We start from the raw sequence: 19,606 nt of genomic DNA on the forward strand, positions 1-19,606 counted from the left end.
CATCAGAATGTTGTGCCTTTATTAAGGCATGTTAACAGCTAAAAGAGGAATAAAATCAGATGCAAGTCTCTGTGTTTGGGAATGGATTTCAGGGCATTTAATCTTTGTTCTTTCACCAAGATTCCATCTCATTCCTCGCATTTCTCATGGATGTCTCTCTTGTTTAATTAACAGCTGTAAATAGTTAAAAGGCTTCAGACTTTTCCACTGCTACATGGAAACAGATGATAGGTACTAGAAGGACTGTTGTGGAATTCAACGATCATCAGACAGACCCTGAAGATAGTTTAAGACATAAATCTAAAACCCAAAAGAAAGCAAACCTTAAAAGCAGACTATCATTCAATCATGAGTCATCTTTCTCTTCAAAAACCAAGAAGGTCTCAAGTCTAAGATGTCTTCCTTTTTGTGTGGAGACATTTCCAAAGGAAGAAAGGAATGTTTAGATATGGAGTGTTACTGATATCTGTCTGTATAACCCTAGATGGATAATTCTCTAGCCAATGGGTAAGGGATATATGAAATTCATAGAGATTAACTAGGCATGCTGAAGAAAAGGGCAAACAAGTCACTCAATTTAGAAAAAGATCTTATTTTTCTTGCCTTCTCACCTGTCCTACCTGTTTTAGACCAAAAATATCAAGGTAATGAAAGGTTTTTGCAAGTAAATATTACTTTATAACTAAAAGATTTACTTTGAAAGAAATAGTACTTTGAAATAAAGGAATCCTTTAAGGTCAACTTTTTTGCATCTTCTAAAATGACCTCAAATGAGCAACTCACAGATTTTTTGAAATCAATTGTCTAAAATCTATGCCAGTTTAAACCTAATCTTCACCCGTAAGCTTATACATTAAACTTGGCTACATAAACATAATTTGTTTTGTCAGCTTGTTTTAAATTGAGGTGACATTAAAATAACACGCAATTAACCATTTTAAAGTGTACAATTCGGTGGCATTTAGTGCATCCACAATGCTGTGTCACCACCACCTCCCTCTAGTTTCAAAACTTTTTTATCACACCAGAAGAATATCCTGTACCTATTAAGTAATCAGTCACTCCCCATTTCCCCATTGCCCCAATTTCTGGCAACTACTAAGCTGCTTTCTATCTCTTCAGATTCTAGATATTTCATAAAGAAATGAAGTATTATGTATCTCACTGCAATTTGTAATTAATATTAATTCATTTATTTTAAGCATGAAATATCTGATAATATTTATAACAATTCAGCCTCACACAAATGAAGAATTTGAATTTGTACACCACAATTTATTTTGTATTTTTAATGTCCTTCCTACTTTATACAGCACTACTAACTTCAGGGCATTCCTTTTATGCAATGCTTCTAAAATAACACGGTTGTAACAATGACATATAAAAGATAAAAGCTCAAAGAAAAACCTTTCATTTACAGAAAGTTTTTAAAAGACTATCGAGTTTCTAAGTAGATATAAAGGACACATGCCTATTCTTCAGTGACTTATTCCCTTTAAATGGGAATATAAAATGGATATGTACAATATTTACAAGCTCATCACTAAAAGTGGAGTCAGAAAAATATTAAAACAAAGTAACTTAGGGAAACATTGCAACCATAAGTCAGCCACAGACCCTGAAGTAAAATAAAATATGTTTGTCAACAAGAATTAATGTGTTCCTATAGAAAGAAAGAATTCTGAGCCATTCCTCACTTTGAAAAAAGTTAAAGGCTATATCTTATTTTAGCACTCTATCAAAATATTAGTCAAAGGCTGTAAATTAATTTTAAAATATTGAGAGAATTACAAAAGTAATCCTCCAAACAAGAAAACTGCTAAATTATGTTAGAACACAAATTTTAAAAAGAATCAAAATAAGGGAGTGCTGACAGCAAAGGAAACCATAAACAAGACCAAAAGACAACCCTCAGAATGGGAGAAAATATTTGCAAATGAAGCAACTGACAAAGGATTAATCTCCAAAATTTACAAGCAGCTCATGCAGCTCAATAACAAGAAAACAAACAACCCAATCCAAAAATGGGCAGAAGACCTAAATAGACATTTCTCCAAAGAAGATATACAGACTGCCAACAAACACATGAAAGAATGCTCAACATCATTAATGATTAGAGAAATGCAAATCAAAACTACAATGAGATATCATCTCACACCAGTCAGAATGGCCATCATCAAAAAATCTAGAAACAATAAATGCTGGAGAGGGTGTGGAGAAAAGGGAACACTCTTGCACTGCTGGTGGGAATGTGAATTGGTTCAGCCACTATGGAGAACAGTATGGAGGTTCCTTAAAAAACTACAAATAGAACTATCATATGACCCAGCAATCCCACTACTGGGCATATACCCTGAGAAAACCGAAATTCAAAAAGAGTCATGTACCAAAATGTTCATCGCAGCTCTATTTACAATAGCCCGGAGATGGAAACAACCTAAGTGCCCATCATCGGATGAATGGATAAAGAAGATGTGGCACATATATACAATGGAATATTACTCAGCCATAAAAAGAAACGAAATTGAGCTATTTGTAATGAGGTGGATAGACCTAGAGTCTGTCATACAGAGTGAAGTAAGTCAGAAAGAAAAAGACAAATACCGTATGCTAACACATATATATGGAATTTAAGAAAAAAAAATGTCATGGAGAACCTAGGGGTAAGGCAGGAATAAAGACGCAGACCTCCTAGAGAACGGACTTGAGGTTATGGGGAGGGGGAAGGGTGAGCTGTGACAGGGCGAGAGAGAGTCATGGACATATACACACTAACAAACGTAGTAAGGTAGATAGCTAGTGGGAAGCAGCCGCATGGCACAGGGATATTGGCTCGGTGCTTTGTGACAGCCTGGAGGGGTGGGATAGGGAGGGTGGGAGGGAGGGAGATGCAAGAGGGAAGAGATATGGGAACATATGTATATGTATAACTGATTCACTTTATTATAAAGCAGAAACTAACACACCATTGTAAAGCAATTGTACCCCAATAAAGATGTTAAAAAATAAATAAATTGTATGGGGAACTTCCAGGAAACATAATTTTAGGAGTGGTAAATACAATGACAAAATAATCTTCAGTATTTTACTATCTCTTTATTTCCAATCACCCTGAATAATGGGAAGGAGTGATAGAAAGCCAGAAAAACTGAATTTCTTTCCAGTATTTACACAAAAGTTGTAACATTTGATTTTGGAAAAATGGCATTCTACTTTAGCTTTTCTGTGTGAAACAGATTTGATGCATTGTTTCACTGCCTAGGAAATTGATTTCCGTAAAAACCTGGTGCCCTTCCTTAGTGCTCCTCAAAATTGTTTCTATAAATCCACTCTCAACATACGTGCTCGATGCAATGAAGGTGTGTTTTCTGTTCTCTATTCCCCACTTTACCTCTCACTACTCGAGATCAAGGACTGTACCTTATTTACCATTACATCCTTTGATACTAAAAATTAATGAATAAAAGAGGAGGGAAATCCCATGTTAGATCCTGGAACTAAAGATTTTCAACTAGAACTGTGAGATAGCACACGCCCAGAGAGTGCTGGCCACACATTAGATTTCGTGGGTACAAAATCATCATTCCTGGCTGCCTGTACAAATCTTTCCTGTTAACTCGTGGTTCTGAGGGTGGTTTACTCCTCTGGATATATTCTCTGTTCATAGGCATACACAAATGTGGAAGTATTTCCCCCTTCATAATTTCAGAGATTGTATTATAACAATATTCAATCTGTAATCTTCCAAGATTTATAAAGAAACTTGTTTACAATAAAAAATAAGTAAAGCTAAAAAAAAAAAAAACATAAGGGAGCGCTGACACTGAAAGGCTAATATACAGTCCAGGTGTCATAAACGTGAGCTCATACTAATTTTCTCACCAAATACATTAATGGCACTTTCATAGTTATGCCCTAGAATAATAACAAGTAGCAGCACAATTCAAGCATGGAAAAGAAATAAATGGAATAATTTTTTTAAAGTCATCAACAGCCTTGTGCATGAAAATTTAAATAACAATTTGCATTATATGTATATTATATATTTGAGAAAATATCAGTCCATGAACTGACATAAATATATTAGGAAGGTCAGCTCACATAACATACAAATTATTTTTGTTGTCAGGCATTAGTAACGTCATGATTTTGTAAGTGAGCTAAGGGCCCAGGTAAAATCTCACCAAAAGCAAAAATACCCAAAGGTAGAATAGAAGGATATAGGAATCATAATGTTGCCTTGTGACTTCCTAGAAGTTTCCTCAAAGGATGATATTTGTGGACAAATATTTTCTCAACCTCTACATCATTAGAGCAAACCAAAATTGTCTCCAGTTGGCAGAAATGGGGTTAAATATAAAGGAAAATACTATATCCAAAAGGGTATCTTGCTTATGTCTTGCTGCATGCAAAGAATGAACATAAAATTAAGTTTCATGATGGTAAAATCCATGGCTATCTGTTCACTGTTGTATTCTCAGCTACTAGGATTATGGGGATAGATCTTAAAATACATTACTTGAATTGATAATTGTAGCTTAATTTGGTAAAAATATTTTGGAGAAAAATTTTGGTAAAAGATTTCAAGAATCTTAAAACTTTTTTTTCTTTCATATTGTTACATCTGGAAAAGTTATTCTGACAAAGGAATTTTGACCTAACAAAATATGCAAGATTTATATTCAAGGATTTCCATGGCATCATTATTTAAAATACTATAAATTAGAAACAAGCAAGATATCCTATAATAGCAAATTAAGTTAAAATGGAGTATTAAATAGCTATTAAAATCATTTTAGGAGGAATTTTTAAAGAAAAATGTTTAAAGGAAAAGTACACAATATATTACTAGTGAAAAAGCAAGTTTCAAAATAGTATACACAGATTTATTACAGTTTTGTTTCAAACTTTATATGTATGTGAATGATTATGTTTTAGTGGCAAGATTACAGGTGATTTTTATTTTTTATTTATTTATCTGTGCTTTCTAGATTTACCAAAACCAATACGTATTATATTTATAAACATTATCTTGCTGGAACATACTCCTTCTGAGTCATAAAAATTGATAAAATGGTACTCATTTTAAATTACAGTTATATGGATTTTAAACCAACATCACTTATAAATACAAATACCACATACTTTTAAGTTTATATTTCCCCCCAATATTTAACAGTCTTACCTTTCTACCATATTCACTTTGAACCATGAGGAAAAGTAGTTGAATCTGAAATCTGTCTAAATGCCTGCACTATCCTCCTCAATCTCCCCTCCTAGTCCAATTTCTAATACAGCCTTGGGATTTCAAAAGAAGCAACAAAGTGGTACTTACTTATTATGGAAGTCTAACTTCTGCTCCCTCATCCACCAACTGAAGCCAACTACATACACACACACACACACACACACACACACACACACATTTATTTATATACTGGCATCATCAGCCACTCAGAGCATTATATATAGGTGGAATATTTAAAGGGAGCCACAATTAAAAATAAAAAAGCTAACATTTATTAGCACTTTCTAAAATGGTGGAAGAAAATACACATATATTCGTAACCATAAATGACAACATCTGCGCTGTCAATATATGTAAGAGAATAAATAAAAAGATGCTACTTATTGTGGAAAATGGAAAAAACACCACTGTCCTCAAATGAAAAAGCTCACTCTGTTTATGAAAGAGAAAGGAAAAGAAAATAATAAAGAGAAGAAATTCATTTTAGTAAGACATTTACAATCTACTAATAGTATCTCATCTTCTTTCTTACATAGCTCTTCTGTTATTACCACTTTTGTGATCAAAGTAGTCCCAGAACAGATGTGTCTAATGACTTTTACTATGTTAATTCAGCTTATACTTCCTGTATCTCCATTTAATTAATGAAAATTCTTCAGAAAAATCAAACGCTTCTCCTTCCTCCAGAAAATAAAAGGAGAAACTTTGTACCTGATTTAACAAAAAGCTAGAAATTACTCTTAAAATATAAGCCCAAGAATAGTTTTTAACTATAACATTAACAATTATCCAAAATTCAATGTCTGAATTTTGAGAATCTAAGTAGTTTTTAATACTTATAAAATTTTAAGTTTAGTAACTCAACAGAATTAGTGTCAATATTAACCTGTTTGTTTCTAAAATATAGCTGGATAAATTTTAATATTTTAAATTTTAGAAATTAATAAAATGTGAGAGCCTGAATTTGCAAAGCTCTTCTAATATGGGTATATGATGGTAAACTGAATTTTAAACTTTTATTATAAAATGTTCAAATTAGGGATCACTTACTATGAAATCTACCTGATATACTCAGTAATCTATTATATATTTCCCTATTTACTTAGTTGAGCAAAAATCATGACTTTGAATTTTGGAATAATATTACTAAGGTGAAAAACGTTTTAGATAGCATCACAAATTCTAATTCTCATTAAATTCCAGAAAATCTAACTCTAATAAAGAAAGCACTCTGCTAGATAATTATAATTAAATTTAGATTAATTAAAATTACTAAGAATGAGAAAGTTGATGGTTAAAAGCACAATTATATTCTAAACAGAACTTGGTTTACAAAAAAAATACCATCATATAGTTAAAACACTACTTGATATTCCAAAAAGAGAAATTAATCTAGTGATTACATACTGAAAGTTGTCCAGATAAGAACTGTGGAACATCCCTCAACATGCCAGGACTCATGGGAGACGTAACGGAAATAGAAGGACGATCCATTTTTTGAGATTCAAATGAGCTAGAACCTGAAATGGTAATTATACATAAAGAATAATAACAATGGCTCTTCATTAGTATTTAATAATCTTTACCATGTATCTTTTATTTTTAATGCACACAAAATGCCATTATATACATCATTTTCTTAGCCACAATGTTCCAGATATACTTAGAGAGGTTTCTTAAAGCATAAGTGCAGCTTAGGGATTCTCTCAAGACCAAGGGTAAACCATTTTCTGTGCCAATTATAGTAGAGACAGACCTCAGAACTTAGTTACTAAGTCTGTTGTGTGTACTAAACTCATATCTTACAATAACACACCTGGAAAAATTTAAAATAGAAACTTAGGGAGGAAAAACCAAAACCTAAATCAATAAAGCAACTCAAAGATGGTCTAAACTTGTAATGTTAAAACCATAAATACTAGAATGCTAACTGTGAAAAGTTTTCAGGAAGTGATTTTTAACCATATCTGGAAGAATATAATAAATTAGATGGGCAAAAAGGAAGTGAGGGGCTATGAAAAAAAGATACAGAAGAGCAAAAAAAGCAGAACTTCAATACCCAGAAGTTATATGTACAAATTTATTTGTATGGAGGGGAAGGAACAAATTGGAAAGTGAACAAAAATGGGGCAAATGAGATACTGACAGAATTAAATGCCTGGAATTCTGGGCTACAAATTTTGGCACTAATAAAATATCCATGCTAAACTTTTATGAGTAAGGTAATAAAAACTGCATTTGAGGAAGATGTCTTCACCATCTTTTTAAAGTGTAGACTGAATTGAGTGAGATGGAAAACAGTTAAGAACAAGTGGAATTCAATAAAATAATAACAGGAATGACTAGAAAATGGAATGGAAAGAAAGAATTGAGGCAATATTACAAAATTAGAAAATAAGGACTCAGAAACTAATTAGATATGAGAGATAAACGAAAAAGAGGGGGAAACATGAAGATTTCAAGTCCTGTAGCCAGATATGGAGACAAGAAAGTCCCCTATGTTTCTGTCTTGTCCTCTGCACAGGACAGTGCTGATATTCCCTGGGCTGTAGAGCACTGGAGAAGTCCTGTGTGTTAGGGAATGGCTGGAGAAGTTAATTTGGAACCTGTCACAGTGACCCTGTGACACCTCAGAGACGTCCGAGGGGAAATGCAAAGCAGGTAACAGGATATGTGGATGGGACCAAATGTTGAGTAGATAATTAGTGTTAGAAATTAAACTGTAAAGTGTCTCCCTAATTGGAGGTCCAAATGGATAAAATTCACTTCTAGAGAGAGTATAGTGTTAAATGAAAGGGGAAACTGCAAGCCTTGGGATCAGAAGTAATGGTGAAACCTTAAATAGTATTTAGAACTGGAAAGAATGCTGCCTTTATACTAAGAAATAAGCCAAGTTTTCTATATGCTAAGCTTCAAGTAACAGGAAGACACTTAGAACATATTCTTTAAACATCCAGAGATGAAGGAACAATGATAGATAATTTTGATAATGTAAACTTAGGAGTCATATGGCAATTAAAACCATATGAAGAGAAAAATCTACTGAGGAACTAAAAACAGAAGGTTAAGAATTGGGCCTTGGAGAAAGCTATTCTTCAACTTTTAAAGCATAAATAATTGAATCTAATTTGAAAAAGGACCCCTGTCCTTACAGGAAAAATTTTGGAAATGTAGCCTAGAGGCTTTTCAAATAGCTATAGTAAGATAAAGGATTCCACACTGCTCACACAATATCTGAGTGATATAATGTAAGTGAATGAAAATTTTACCTACTTCATAGATTGCTGTGAAAACTAAGTGGGATAGTGTAGGTACAACATCTAGCACAGTTCCAGGCGCTTATGATGATGATATTATTATACATAATAATTATTATCATTATGTTAGTACTTATAGTTTTATGTGATCATGATATTATTTTGGATAAAATGATTTAGCAACTAGCCAAAAGTACTAAATCAAATAGGTCATACAATCATATTTTAAAGTTTAGAGCTAATGCCATTCTAAAAGGATTTCACCTCTCTGGTAAAGATTTTTTTTAAATGTATACTCATAATTGTAATACAATGTAAAAAAAAATAACATCTATTTTAACAGTACATTCTCAATTGTTGTGTGTATAGACAATCCAACCACTTCTCACCACCTTCACTGCACCCACCATGGTCTAAATTACCATAATCTCACCAAATACTGAAATAGTCGTCTCACTGGTCTCTCTGCTTTCGCTCCATTTAATCTATTTTCAACATAGTAGCCTGATTTTAAAACGTAAGTTTCTCCTCAAAAACATCCTATGTAGCTCTTGATTTCCCTTAGAGTAAAAGTCAAAGTCTTTACAGTGCCTTATAAAACCTATGCAGTTTGGCTTCCCATTACTTCCCTGTCCTCCTTCCTGCCATTCTTCCCCTTGCTCACTCTTGCAGCCACAACAGCCTTTTTGCTTTTTCTTAAATGCAACGTAGGCTTTCCTGCCTTAGAGACATTGAACCTCTGGTCCCTGTTCCTGGAGAGCTTTTCCCTCAGACTGCCACTCTTTCAAATCTTGCTCCAATCCTTCCTTCTCAATGTCTATCCTGATCAATGTATTTCAAAGTGTGACCCTCCTCCTTCTTCTTTCACAACATGACTTACTCTCAATCAACCAACAAACTTAATTCATCAGAAAAAATTTGCTTAGTATCTGAAATAGTACTCAAACACAAGTAATAAAAAGTGTCTAAATACTTAATGTTATTTTAACTTATATTTAACTTATATTGCTCCATTACCACTCTGTTAAGTCAGAACTATTACCCCATTTTCTCAAAATATAAATTAGAATATATGTAATTATTCACTAGATTGTCCCAAGCATTCCCTTCATTTACTGAGGATTAGTTTACAAAGTAGTAAATTTTAAAATTAGGTGAAATTTGGGGAGGGAGTGAAATATTGGGGAGTGATGATATGTTCATTATTTTTTATTATGATAATGGACTCACATGTATATCAAAGCTTACCTAACTGTGCACTTTAAATACATTCAGTTTATAGTAGTATATCTTGATAAGGCTATCTAAAAATACATAGTAGTTAAGCCAGTGTGGTTTAAAAAAAAATCTTAAAATATTATAGACTTTTATACTTTTTTCCACAATAACATGAAATAATACTAAATTTTCCATCTTTATATGACTGCATACTTGATAACAACACTATTATATTTCTTACTTTGTATTAATAGATTAAAGACTTCATTTGACCCCTGATAATGAACGACTTTATTAATAACATTTTCTTCTAAAATAAATGAAACTTACTGGACTCCAGTTGTGCGTGTGTGCTATCAGGTATTCTAGGTATATCTCTGAAATGACAGAAAAAGAAGAAAACAAGAAATTGTTTCAACAAATAGTAGCAACTGCTATTTTGATCATTATCAAACTATATTATAATAGGACAATGTAAAATGGACAAAATTGTGTATTGTAGCGGCACTATATAAATAAGGAAAAAAATAAGTCATAGTACTTTTTGCTAATAAAAGTGTTCTGGGCTAACCCTACTACTTAAAAGGAATTAAAACTCATAAGCATTTAGAGCAGATTTGTAAAAATATATACTTTATTTCCTATGTGCTTCACTACACAATTATCCATTCTAAAAAATTTCTATATTCAACAGGGTAAGTTTTATAGATATATTTTAATTATATTCTACTCTTTTACCTGCTGTTGTTCAAATCAGAACATTGAAATTCAAATAAAATATCACCAAAAGTTAAAATATTCAGATTGTCACTGAAATTTTTTAAACATAATAATTCTACTGAGAAAAATGCAAACATGTTTCTTATTGGACTTAACATAATTACCTTGTAACTGTATTTACACCAAAAGTATGTACATTTTTGTTTGAGATTTGCCAGGAGGGGCATATATTAATGGTTAAGCTCATTCAGAAAACTGCATCAAAAATATTTAAGACATTAAACAAAAATATGATTAGAGCATCCTTTAACACTAAGAAATATATTTGATTAATACCCTAAGCTGATACAGTACAGTTTTACCACATTACAAAAGTATGAAAAGACAAAATAAAAAATAGATATAATTTCATGTGACAGATTCATTACTTTTGAAAGGAACATAGTACAAAGGATTATATTTATCTGCAACTTAAAAAGTCAAAGAGTAATTGACATTTGCTTTTTTTTTTTTTTTTTTTTTTGCGGTATGCGGGCCTCTCACTGTTGTGGCCTCTCCCGTTGCGGAGCACAGGCTCCAGACGCGCAGGCTCAGCGGCCATGGCTCACGGGCCCAGCCGCTCCGCGGCATGTGGGATCTTCCCGGACTGGGGCACGAACCCGTGTCCCCTGCATTGGCAGGCGGACTCTCAACCACTGCGCCACCAGGGAAGCCCGACATTTGCTTATTTTTTATGTTACCTTAAAGATGTTGTTTTTCCTTAAACAGTTGCCACCATCTAGGAATAGAATGTCCTTAAGCCCTCTCTTTTTTATATGAAATCTCCATTTTGGAAAAAATATATAAAATTCATAGACTATAGTTGATTCTCATATTTACAATGTAGAGAACCATAGCTTATGAAACTTCTTTTGAAAGTAATTGTTACTACAGTCCCCTTCCACTAATTCTTTTATCCATTTCCTGAGCTACTAAGATAATAAAAATAATACACCTAAATATCCCTTCTTCTTTTGTAATTAACTGTATATTCTAGCATGATCAGATAAAAAGATGTCATGATTTTTGGTGAGGTATTTTTAGTAAAGGAGAAAAAAGCATTGTCCTCAAAATAATTTAGTTTTATAAAGCAATCAGACATTATTGGATTGCACATTACAAATTATTTAATAGTAGTCAACTTTATACATGTATGAAGTATTCAAACCAACTCACCCAATAGGCCTTGAAACAACAAGCTCCACTTGTGGCTCAGGTTTGGATTCCAGGATGATGTTATATACTTCTTCAAATGTGGCTCCTTGCAATAGTCTTCCATTCCATTCTAATACTTCATCACCTACAGTGTGTGTCAGTAATGATAATCTTAGAAAAACTAATCCCATAAAATGCACTCGAAACAAAAGCCGTCTCAAACTGCAATTAATTTTGTAGAACAAAATTCCTTTACGGAATAAGAAACATACTGAGAACAGCTCCAGTGGCATAAAATTTGATGACCAGGATGATTAGTGTATTTCACACAAAAGGACAAGGAAGGGTCAGAGGAAAAGATTACATAAAAGTTGTATCTGTGATTTCTATAATTTTCTCAATGATGTCTTGTCCCTGAATAGTTGTTAGTTGTGTTTCTTGCAAGGGGAAGCAAGTTGGGAACAACCTATGCCTCCAACTTGGTGACATCACTCTTGTCTCTGTGATTTCTCAATAGAAATTCCAATTCTAGAAACTATTAAGATAAGTTGCCTCTTTGAAAATTTTATAACTCTTTATTCTAGGATTCTCAATATACATGCAGCTGAGCACCTTGTCGAGACTCCTTTGCAAAAAGCTTAATACTATGCATCTTACTGAATCCTCTCCAAGGCACTCAAGGATCTCTTCAATAGTATCCATTATCAAAGAGATAAGGAGTGACACATTTCAGGAAATATGTATTTATCCATGAAGTTTGTTTCCTAAATTACATTGGAAGTTCTTCAAAAGAAATAGGAAGGCTTATGGGAAACAAATTAGGTTAATCTAATCCTAGATACAGACTAGGAATATCCATCAGCAAAAAAATAAGATCAGTAAATATAAAAATATTTTTATCTAATGTGACTCAAGAACTAGTAGTTACAACTTTCCATTAATGAATAAAGATTAATATAAGTTAAATGAACTTTTTATTATCGGTGAAGTCACTTCTAAATGAGGATAACTTTTTCATAACTACTCAAGTTTAACAGTTTAAATGTAAATAATCAAAGATTGAAACCTACCTGGTCTAAGATGTCCTACAGTATCAGCTAAACTTCCTTTTTTAACTTTGGTAATAAATGCACAGAGCCGACCTGATTCAGTCATCTTTCCTCCTACAACCTGTTTAAAAGAAGAAAATGTTAAAACAAGCATATTGTTCGATGAACACAGCTGAAGATTCAAGTAAAAAATAACTAGACAATTTGCAGGTTTTGAAACTATAGTTTAATATGCTAAAAATAATTTTTAAATAATATAGTGTTACTAATAGGAACTGAGTACATGTCCCAAGTGTGGACTCTACATATTCCAAATGTTTAACAATTTAATCAATTATTTGTTGAAAATGATTCATACCTTAGAAACAACTTAACAATTTATAATTTTTGCCTTTATTACAGAATTCTTAGTTTTGTCATTTCTAAAAACTTATTGCAGTACTATATAATTATATTAACATTTCTAGTTATAGATGTCAAATGTCATAATATATATTTTGTTACTTTTACTATATTATCATATCTTCTAAAATTTTTATTAGTTGGTAAGATTTGGGCATATTGATAACGTGCATGATGATCATGATGATGCATTTTTCCTGACAAAGTTACAAAATATACTTAATCTCATCAGAATTAATGTAAACTTTAGATCATCTGCATCCCAATTTTTCTGCTTTTACATTTCTATTAATACATATCTTTCAGAAAAAGAAAAAACAAAGGTTAGCAATAATGCTGTGAAGTCATATGTGTAGCTATAAGACTGGCCTCTTAAAAATTAATGCTCTGATTCTCATTAACTGCCATTCAATCAATATATCAACTTTAAGCAAATAATAGTAACCAACTTCATTGACTAGAATAGGTTTCTTCCTCTTCTAAATTGACTGAACAATACAGAATTCAAAAATCATTGATTTATCTTATTCCGTATTTAGTCCCCAGGTGCAGTGAATTACACTCAGGTGCAGTTCAGTCAATATTAACTCATTATTCCTATGTTTGGTTCTGAAAATTATATATAGAGATATTATGGGCTGAAATCCCTGTGTTAATTTTGTTTCGTTTTGTTTTGTTTTTGTTTTTTTGCAGTACGCGGGCCTCTCACTGTTGTGGCCTCTCCCGTTGCGGAGCACAGGCTCCGGACGCGCAGGCCCAGCGGCCATGGCTCATAGGCACAGCCTCTCCGCGGCATGTGGGATCCTCCCAGACCGGGGCACGAACCCGTGTCCCCTGCATCGGCAGGCGGACTCCCAACCACTGCGCCACCAGGGAAGCCCCCTGTGTTAATATTTTTAAAGTTTCTTGGCTTGATAAACTTTAATAATAATAATTATACTGATTATATTATTATTGAAATCTGAGAGTGCTAGGCACTGTACTAAATGTTTGAATACTGCTTTATTTAGTCTTATTAGATAATAATTCAGTAAGTATTATTGTCTCCATTGTACAGATGAGGAGTCTGAGGCTGAGAGGTTTAGCTGCCTAACGTCATGTAGCTAGTAATGCTATAACTAGAAATCAAGCCAAGACTTTTCAACCTCTATACTACACTGCTCTAACAGTATACTGGGCAGATTTGGATTTAATTCTCACCTTCATCACCATCCTTAAGACCATGGGCAAGTTATGACACCTCTCTAAGCTTATTTCTTATCTGTTGTGAGTGTTAATAAAATGATAGATATAAAGTGCTCAGATGAGTGCCAACTGCATGGCAACCAGCCAATAAGTGATGCTCAATTTTATTTACAACCAAAGTTTTCAAATATATCTCACTTACTGGAATCTACACAACTACTTCTGTAGCAATGGCTTAACTCTAAAACATTTACTCTCTTCGCATTTCAGTTTTTAATTCACCTTATAGATGCACAAAAAATAAACAGAGCTTTCTTTGGTGTACTTACCAAATAATTATCTGGTATTTTACAGTAAAATATAAATCAATATTTATATTAAATCTCCTAACATATTTTTGAGTTTCCAGACTTCAAACAGTATTCTCTCTCTCTCTCACACACACACAAATACACACAAACGCACACACATTTTGCTACTCTAATACAAAAATTACATTCCTATGTAATATGTAATACATATATGTATTTCCCAAGTTTGTACATTTAATAATTGAACGAAGCTATCATTTTAAAAGAATATAAACACATATATAGACTTAAAGGACAAACTATAGGTAAAATAAGTTTGAAGAACTCAAGTATGTAACTCAAGTTCTATTTTCCAAAATTATATAAATAAGTATTATTGTAGAATAATGGCAACTTCTTAAATAATACTTGGAAAATGAAAAGGTTTTGGATAATGAGTGCCAATTCTTTTAGAAATTCTTGAAAATAGAAAAAACCCCACTAAATTGGTATAGTGTTATTATATCTTTTGCTTTTCTGATTAATCTGTAAATGAGTATAGAGCAACATCTCATATATTTCATCACATACCTTCAAGCCAAGCATTGTTCCTGAATCTCGAGGTACACTTCCATCTTTTAAACGCTTATTTAATAAAATGCGACCAATTAAACGATCTCCATCTTTAGATGGCTGCCACGTCACAGGGTGCTGACATATTGCATCAATAAACACAAAATTAATGTTATTTTATGATAAATGACCCCTTAGTGTGCAATCTCTCTAAACTTCCAACTTCCAAAGTGTTATGATTACACAAACCAGTTTTTATTCAAAACATTGATCAAAAGGGTTTACTAGGTTATGTTTATAACCTCATTTTAATAATCTCAAGTTTTTTCAAAATCCAGTTACTGCAAATTCTAACAGTGCTCTGACACAATACTGAAGTTCTATAGTTCTACAAAATCTGAGAAAGCTTGAAAACACATGCAAACTGTAATTATCTACACACTGAAGATTAAAAATTCACAAGCAGAAAAGAGACTGCAATTCTATGCAATCAAACTCATTTAAAAATGAGCATTTAATCTTCAAACACTTTTGGAAGACTTTGAAAGACTTTATTACAGTAAAAGTTAAAAGGTCACACTATATTAAAACATGAATTTGAACCTCTGATGAGGGTTTTCTTGAAGTAGGTTTCTAGATTAAAATTATTAAAAATACACAAGCTCCAGTAACTTTCCAAATGAACGTTCATGGGAGAAACAGGCCTAATTCAAAGGTGATGATAGATTATATTTCTCACTTTTTGGAGGGTCCTTGATTCTTTCAGGTCTCTGATCTATTTAGCAAATTAATTTTATTTGATAATTCAATGGTATCCATTGTTAAACAACTTTGAAAATATTAGTAGTTTATCTCAGGGCAGAACCAAGCCTTTTATAAATCATGATACCATTCCATTATAAATCATATATCAAATAACAAAGTAAATGATTTGTGTAATCACAGTTTCACAGTTATCTGAAAGTAACATGCACATCTTCATGCAAAATTTAGCAGGCAAAAGACAAGTTCCAGTAAATCACATCTATATGGTAAAAAGATTTCAAAAGTCTCACTATAGTAAAAGCAAAATAATAAATACCAAAGCAGATGGCAATGGTTCTAATACTAATTAATACTACACTAAAATGCTATGACAATATAACAAAAGAGCAAAATGACAGTGAAAGGGAAAAAAGAAAAACAACTTTTTCTGTGCAAACAGACCCAATTATCTCCCTTTTGCCTGGGATTCAAACTGTTGATAATTTAATTTTCATCCCAAGGAAAATATATGCAAGCAATCAAATAAGCCAATCCAAAAAAATTCTTTATATTTGTGGTATATAATAACATTACAAAGTTCTTTCATGCGACCATAAACAAAACATTCCTTTGTTCCTAATTTTCATTTTCAATTACTTATTTTTGGTATGCCGTCAAAAAACAAAAACAGCAAAGCAAGCAAGAAGTATTTTGGTTGGTTAGTTTGTTTTGGTTTTGTTTTTCTTTTCTGCACCTTAAGAAATGCTACATTGACCCTTGAAATGCCCTGTCCTTTTATTATGTTCTGTTTGAATGAGTGACAGAGAGCAAACGAAGACCAAATGAGCAGGTTAAAAGGCAGGCTCCACAATCTCAGTACCTTATCACTATGGCTATGCTCCTCGTTAAGGGTTGTGCTACTACACGTATCTACCCCAGAGTCCTTAATCTGAGGCTCAGACCATTCCAAATCCTCTTCCAAAGAGTGGCCACCAAAGTACATCATTTTCTTTTGTCTCTCAGACCTGGTGTTAGAGTCCGACAAAACTGCCTGCTCACTAGTTTTTCTTTTTCCCTTTTGACTGTCCCCTACAGGTGTGGGATAAAAAAAAAAAAAAAAATACAAAAAAGAAAACATGCAAAGGTGTAAATCAAAAAGGAAAAGTGAAATGATAACGGAAATTAAAAAGTAAGGCTCCACATGTCTCACCAAAGACATTAGGGATGCCTCACTGCTATGCCAAGACGTATGGTCCAACCAGTTGTAATCCATGTCTCCTGTGAGAGTCAGACAGACAAAAGAGGGAAGTAAAGGAGACGGCAAAAGAAAGGACAGAGAAAGACATAATAAACATTTTAAACTGTGTGATCCTCTCCGGTTTTAAGAACTTTGTCTGTAGCACTCACTATATTTACCAAGAGAAAGCTAAGATTTCAAATGACTAAAATTTATAGAATACAGAATATATAGTTTATGTACTCTAGACAGACCCTACAGGACAAAAGTGCTGCAAGAAGAGAAAAGGCTAATAATAAACAGGAATAGAAACAAAAAAAATTATATATTCTGAAAAAGAAAAAGACTTTCAGCTAGGTCTGTTACTCGTGCTATTTTTTTCATGCTGGCATATAGACATGAGTTTTTTCTCCAAAGATTAAGGAACATTTAAAAAATTAAACAGTGGTTTGCTAATAAACACTACAATTAAAAGTGAAGTACTTAAAGGTTGTTTCTGGAAGGCAGTATGATATTCCTTATAATGCTGAAACCGCCTAAAAATTTTGAGTGATTAAAAAAAAGAATTGGTTACACAAAAGATTATATGAAAAGGACAAAACAGGTTCACTCAATTTCTATTAGTAGAAATAAACTTTCCTTAAATATCTTGAATTACTTAATATTACTTTGAAACAATTTTTCAAGGTTTTTTTCAGAAATTGCATTCTCCTAAAAAATAAATTTTCTTTAAAAATAATTTTTTCAGACAATTTATGTAATTGGCAATTAAGAATGAATATCCATTTCCCAAACTTATGTGCTCCTTATTTGCCTTACCTTTGAAAAAGAATTTTTTCATCTATACGTGCACATGTCTTTTTAAGCTCTATTCATACTTTCATTTATTTAAAAATATTTAGTAAACACCTTCCATTTGCTATGCATTGTGCTAAGTCTAGCATAAGGGGTAATGAGACATGCAGCAGAATGGAGATAAATGCAATATACAAATCATCAGTGTCATATAGGAGAGTACAAAACACTGAAAGAGTACAATAACATCTAATTTAGATTTGGGGGTCAGTAAACACCTCTAAGAAAAGTGATGTTTAAGATGAGAACTGAAATATGTGACTTAAAGGACAGGTAAAGATAAAGGCAGATGAAAAGCATAGGAAAGAGCATTCCAGGAAGAAGTAACAAGATGGTACTGTAAAGACTGATGGAACACCAGTGTGTCTGAACCAAAAAGACTGAGGGAGAATATGGTGCTAAATGAGACTGGGGAGGCAACATAGACCAGTTTAGAGAGGGCTTCTTATACCATCTTAAACATTATGAATTTCATTCACTGAAGGATTTTAAGCAAGATACATGAACTGATTTACATTTTTTAAAGATGAATCTAAATACTAAAGAGAGGTTGGGTTGGAAGACACCATGAGTTAAAAGACAGTTGCGGGACTTCCCTGGTGGTGCAGTGGTTGAGAATCCACCTGCGAATGCAGAGGACATGGGTTCAAGCCCTGGTCTGGGAAGATCCCACGTGTCGCGAGGCAACTAAGCCCATGCGCCACAACTACTGAGACCGCGCACCTAGAGCCCGTGCTCCGCGACAAGAGAAGCCACCGCAATGAGAAGCCCACGCACTGCAATGAAGAGTAGCCCCCGCTTGCTGCAACTAGAGAAAGCCCACAAACAGCAACAAAGACCCAATGCAGCCAAAATAAATAAATAGATCTATTTTTTTAAAAAAAGTTGCAATAACTCATGCAACAGGTGATTATGGCTTGAACATAGATGATGGTAATAGACATGGTAAGAAAGGGAACTGAGAGATGTTTTGGAGGTAGAAATAAGAGTGTTAAGAAGGACAAACAAAGAGTAAGGTAAGATATGAAGAGGACCCAGATTGAATTCTAACAGAGTTTGATTTGAGATGAGAGAGAGAGACTGAGAGCATGTAGAGATAGAAAAGAAGAAAGGAGGGAGAAAGATGGAGGTCTCCAGACCAAAGAGAAAGAGAATTTCTTAAACAGGAGGGGAAATCAACTACAGAATGATTTCTACACATCACCTAAGATAAGGAACTGAAAATTATGCATTTGATTTGGCAACATTAATATCAGGAAGGATGTTAGAAAAAGCACTCTGGGTAGAATGATGAAATTAAAATCAGACTGAAGCAACTGAAGAGTCAAAGGAAAATGAGGAAGTAGGAAAATTCTGTGTAGATGAATGGTTCACAAAATCCCTAAAATAGCATAATCAATAGCACCTGGGAACTTGTTAGAAATGCAGATTCTTGGGTACCACCTAGACTTAATCAGGAATTCTGTAGGTGATGCCTAGAAATTTGGTTTAACAAGCCCACCAGGTGATTGATCTCACTGTTTGAGAAGAACAGGAGACAATTCTTTTTTTTTTTTTAACTTTATTGAGATATAATTCACATACCATAAAACTCACCCATTTAAAGTGTACAATTCAATAGTTTTTAGTATATT

At 33.1% G+C, this 19,606-nt stretch overlaps 1 protein-coding gene across 38 annotated transcripts in view; it reads right to left on the minus strand.

Moving 5' to 3' along the window:
• Positions 1 to 19,606, minus strand: part of RIMS2 (regulating synaptic membrane exocytosis 2) — a gene marked incomplete at its 5' end in the record, with an annotated part of 603,587 nt that overhangs the window by 230,254 nt on the left and 353,727 nt on the right. For 22 of the 38 annotated variants that reach the window (XM_079901300.1, XM_079901311.1, XM_079901281.1 and 19 more), the window contains 6 exons: positions 6,656 to 6,768; positions 10,054 to 10,100; positions 11,659 to 11,782; positions 12,708 to 12,807; positions 15,155 to 15,274; positions 16,761 to 16,969. In XM_079901300.1, the coding sequence (XP_079757426.1) occupies positions 6,656 to 6,768; positions 10,054 to 10,100; positions 11,659 to 11,782; positions 12,708 to 12,807; positions 15,155 to 15,274; positions 16,761 to 16,969 (713 nt within the window). Of the gene's footprint in view, positions 1 to 6,655; positions 6,769 to 10,053; positions 10,101 to 11,658; positions 11,783 to 12,707; positions 12,808 to 15,154; positions 15,275 to 16,760; positions 16,970 to 17,090; positions 17,159 to 19,606 lie in introns of all 38 variants that reach the window. The other 16 variants (XM_079901304.1, XM_079901296.1, XM_079901315.1 and 13 more) reach the window with 1 other exon arrangement.

Source organism: Stenella coeruleoalba, assembly GCF_951394435.1.
Source record: "Stenella coeruleoalba genome assembly, chromosome: 17".
In the NCBI taxonomy this organism is placed as follows: Eukaryota; Metazoa; Chordata; class Mammalia; order Artiodactyla; family Delphinidae; genus Stenella; species Stenella coeruleoalba.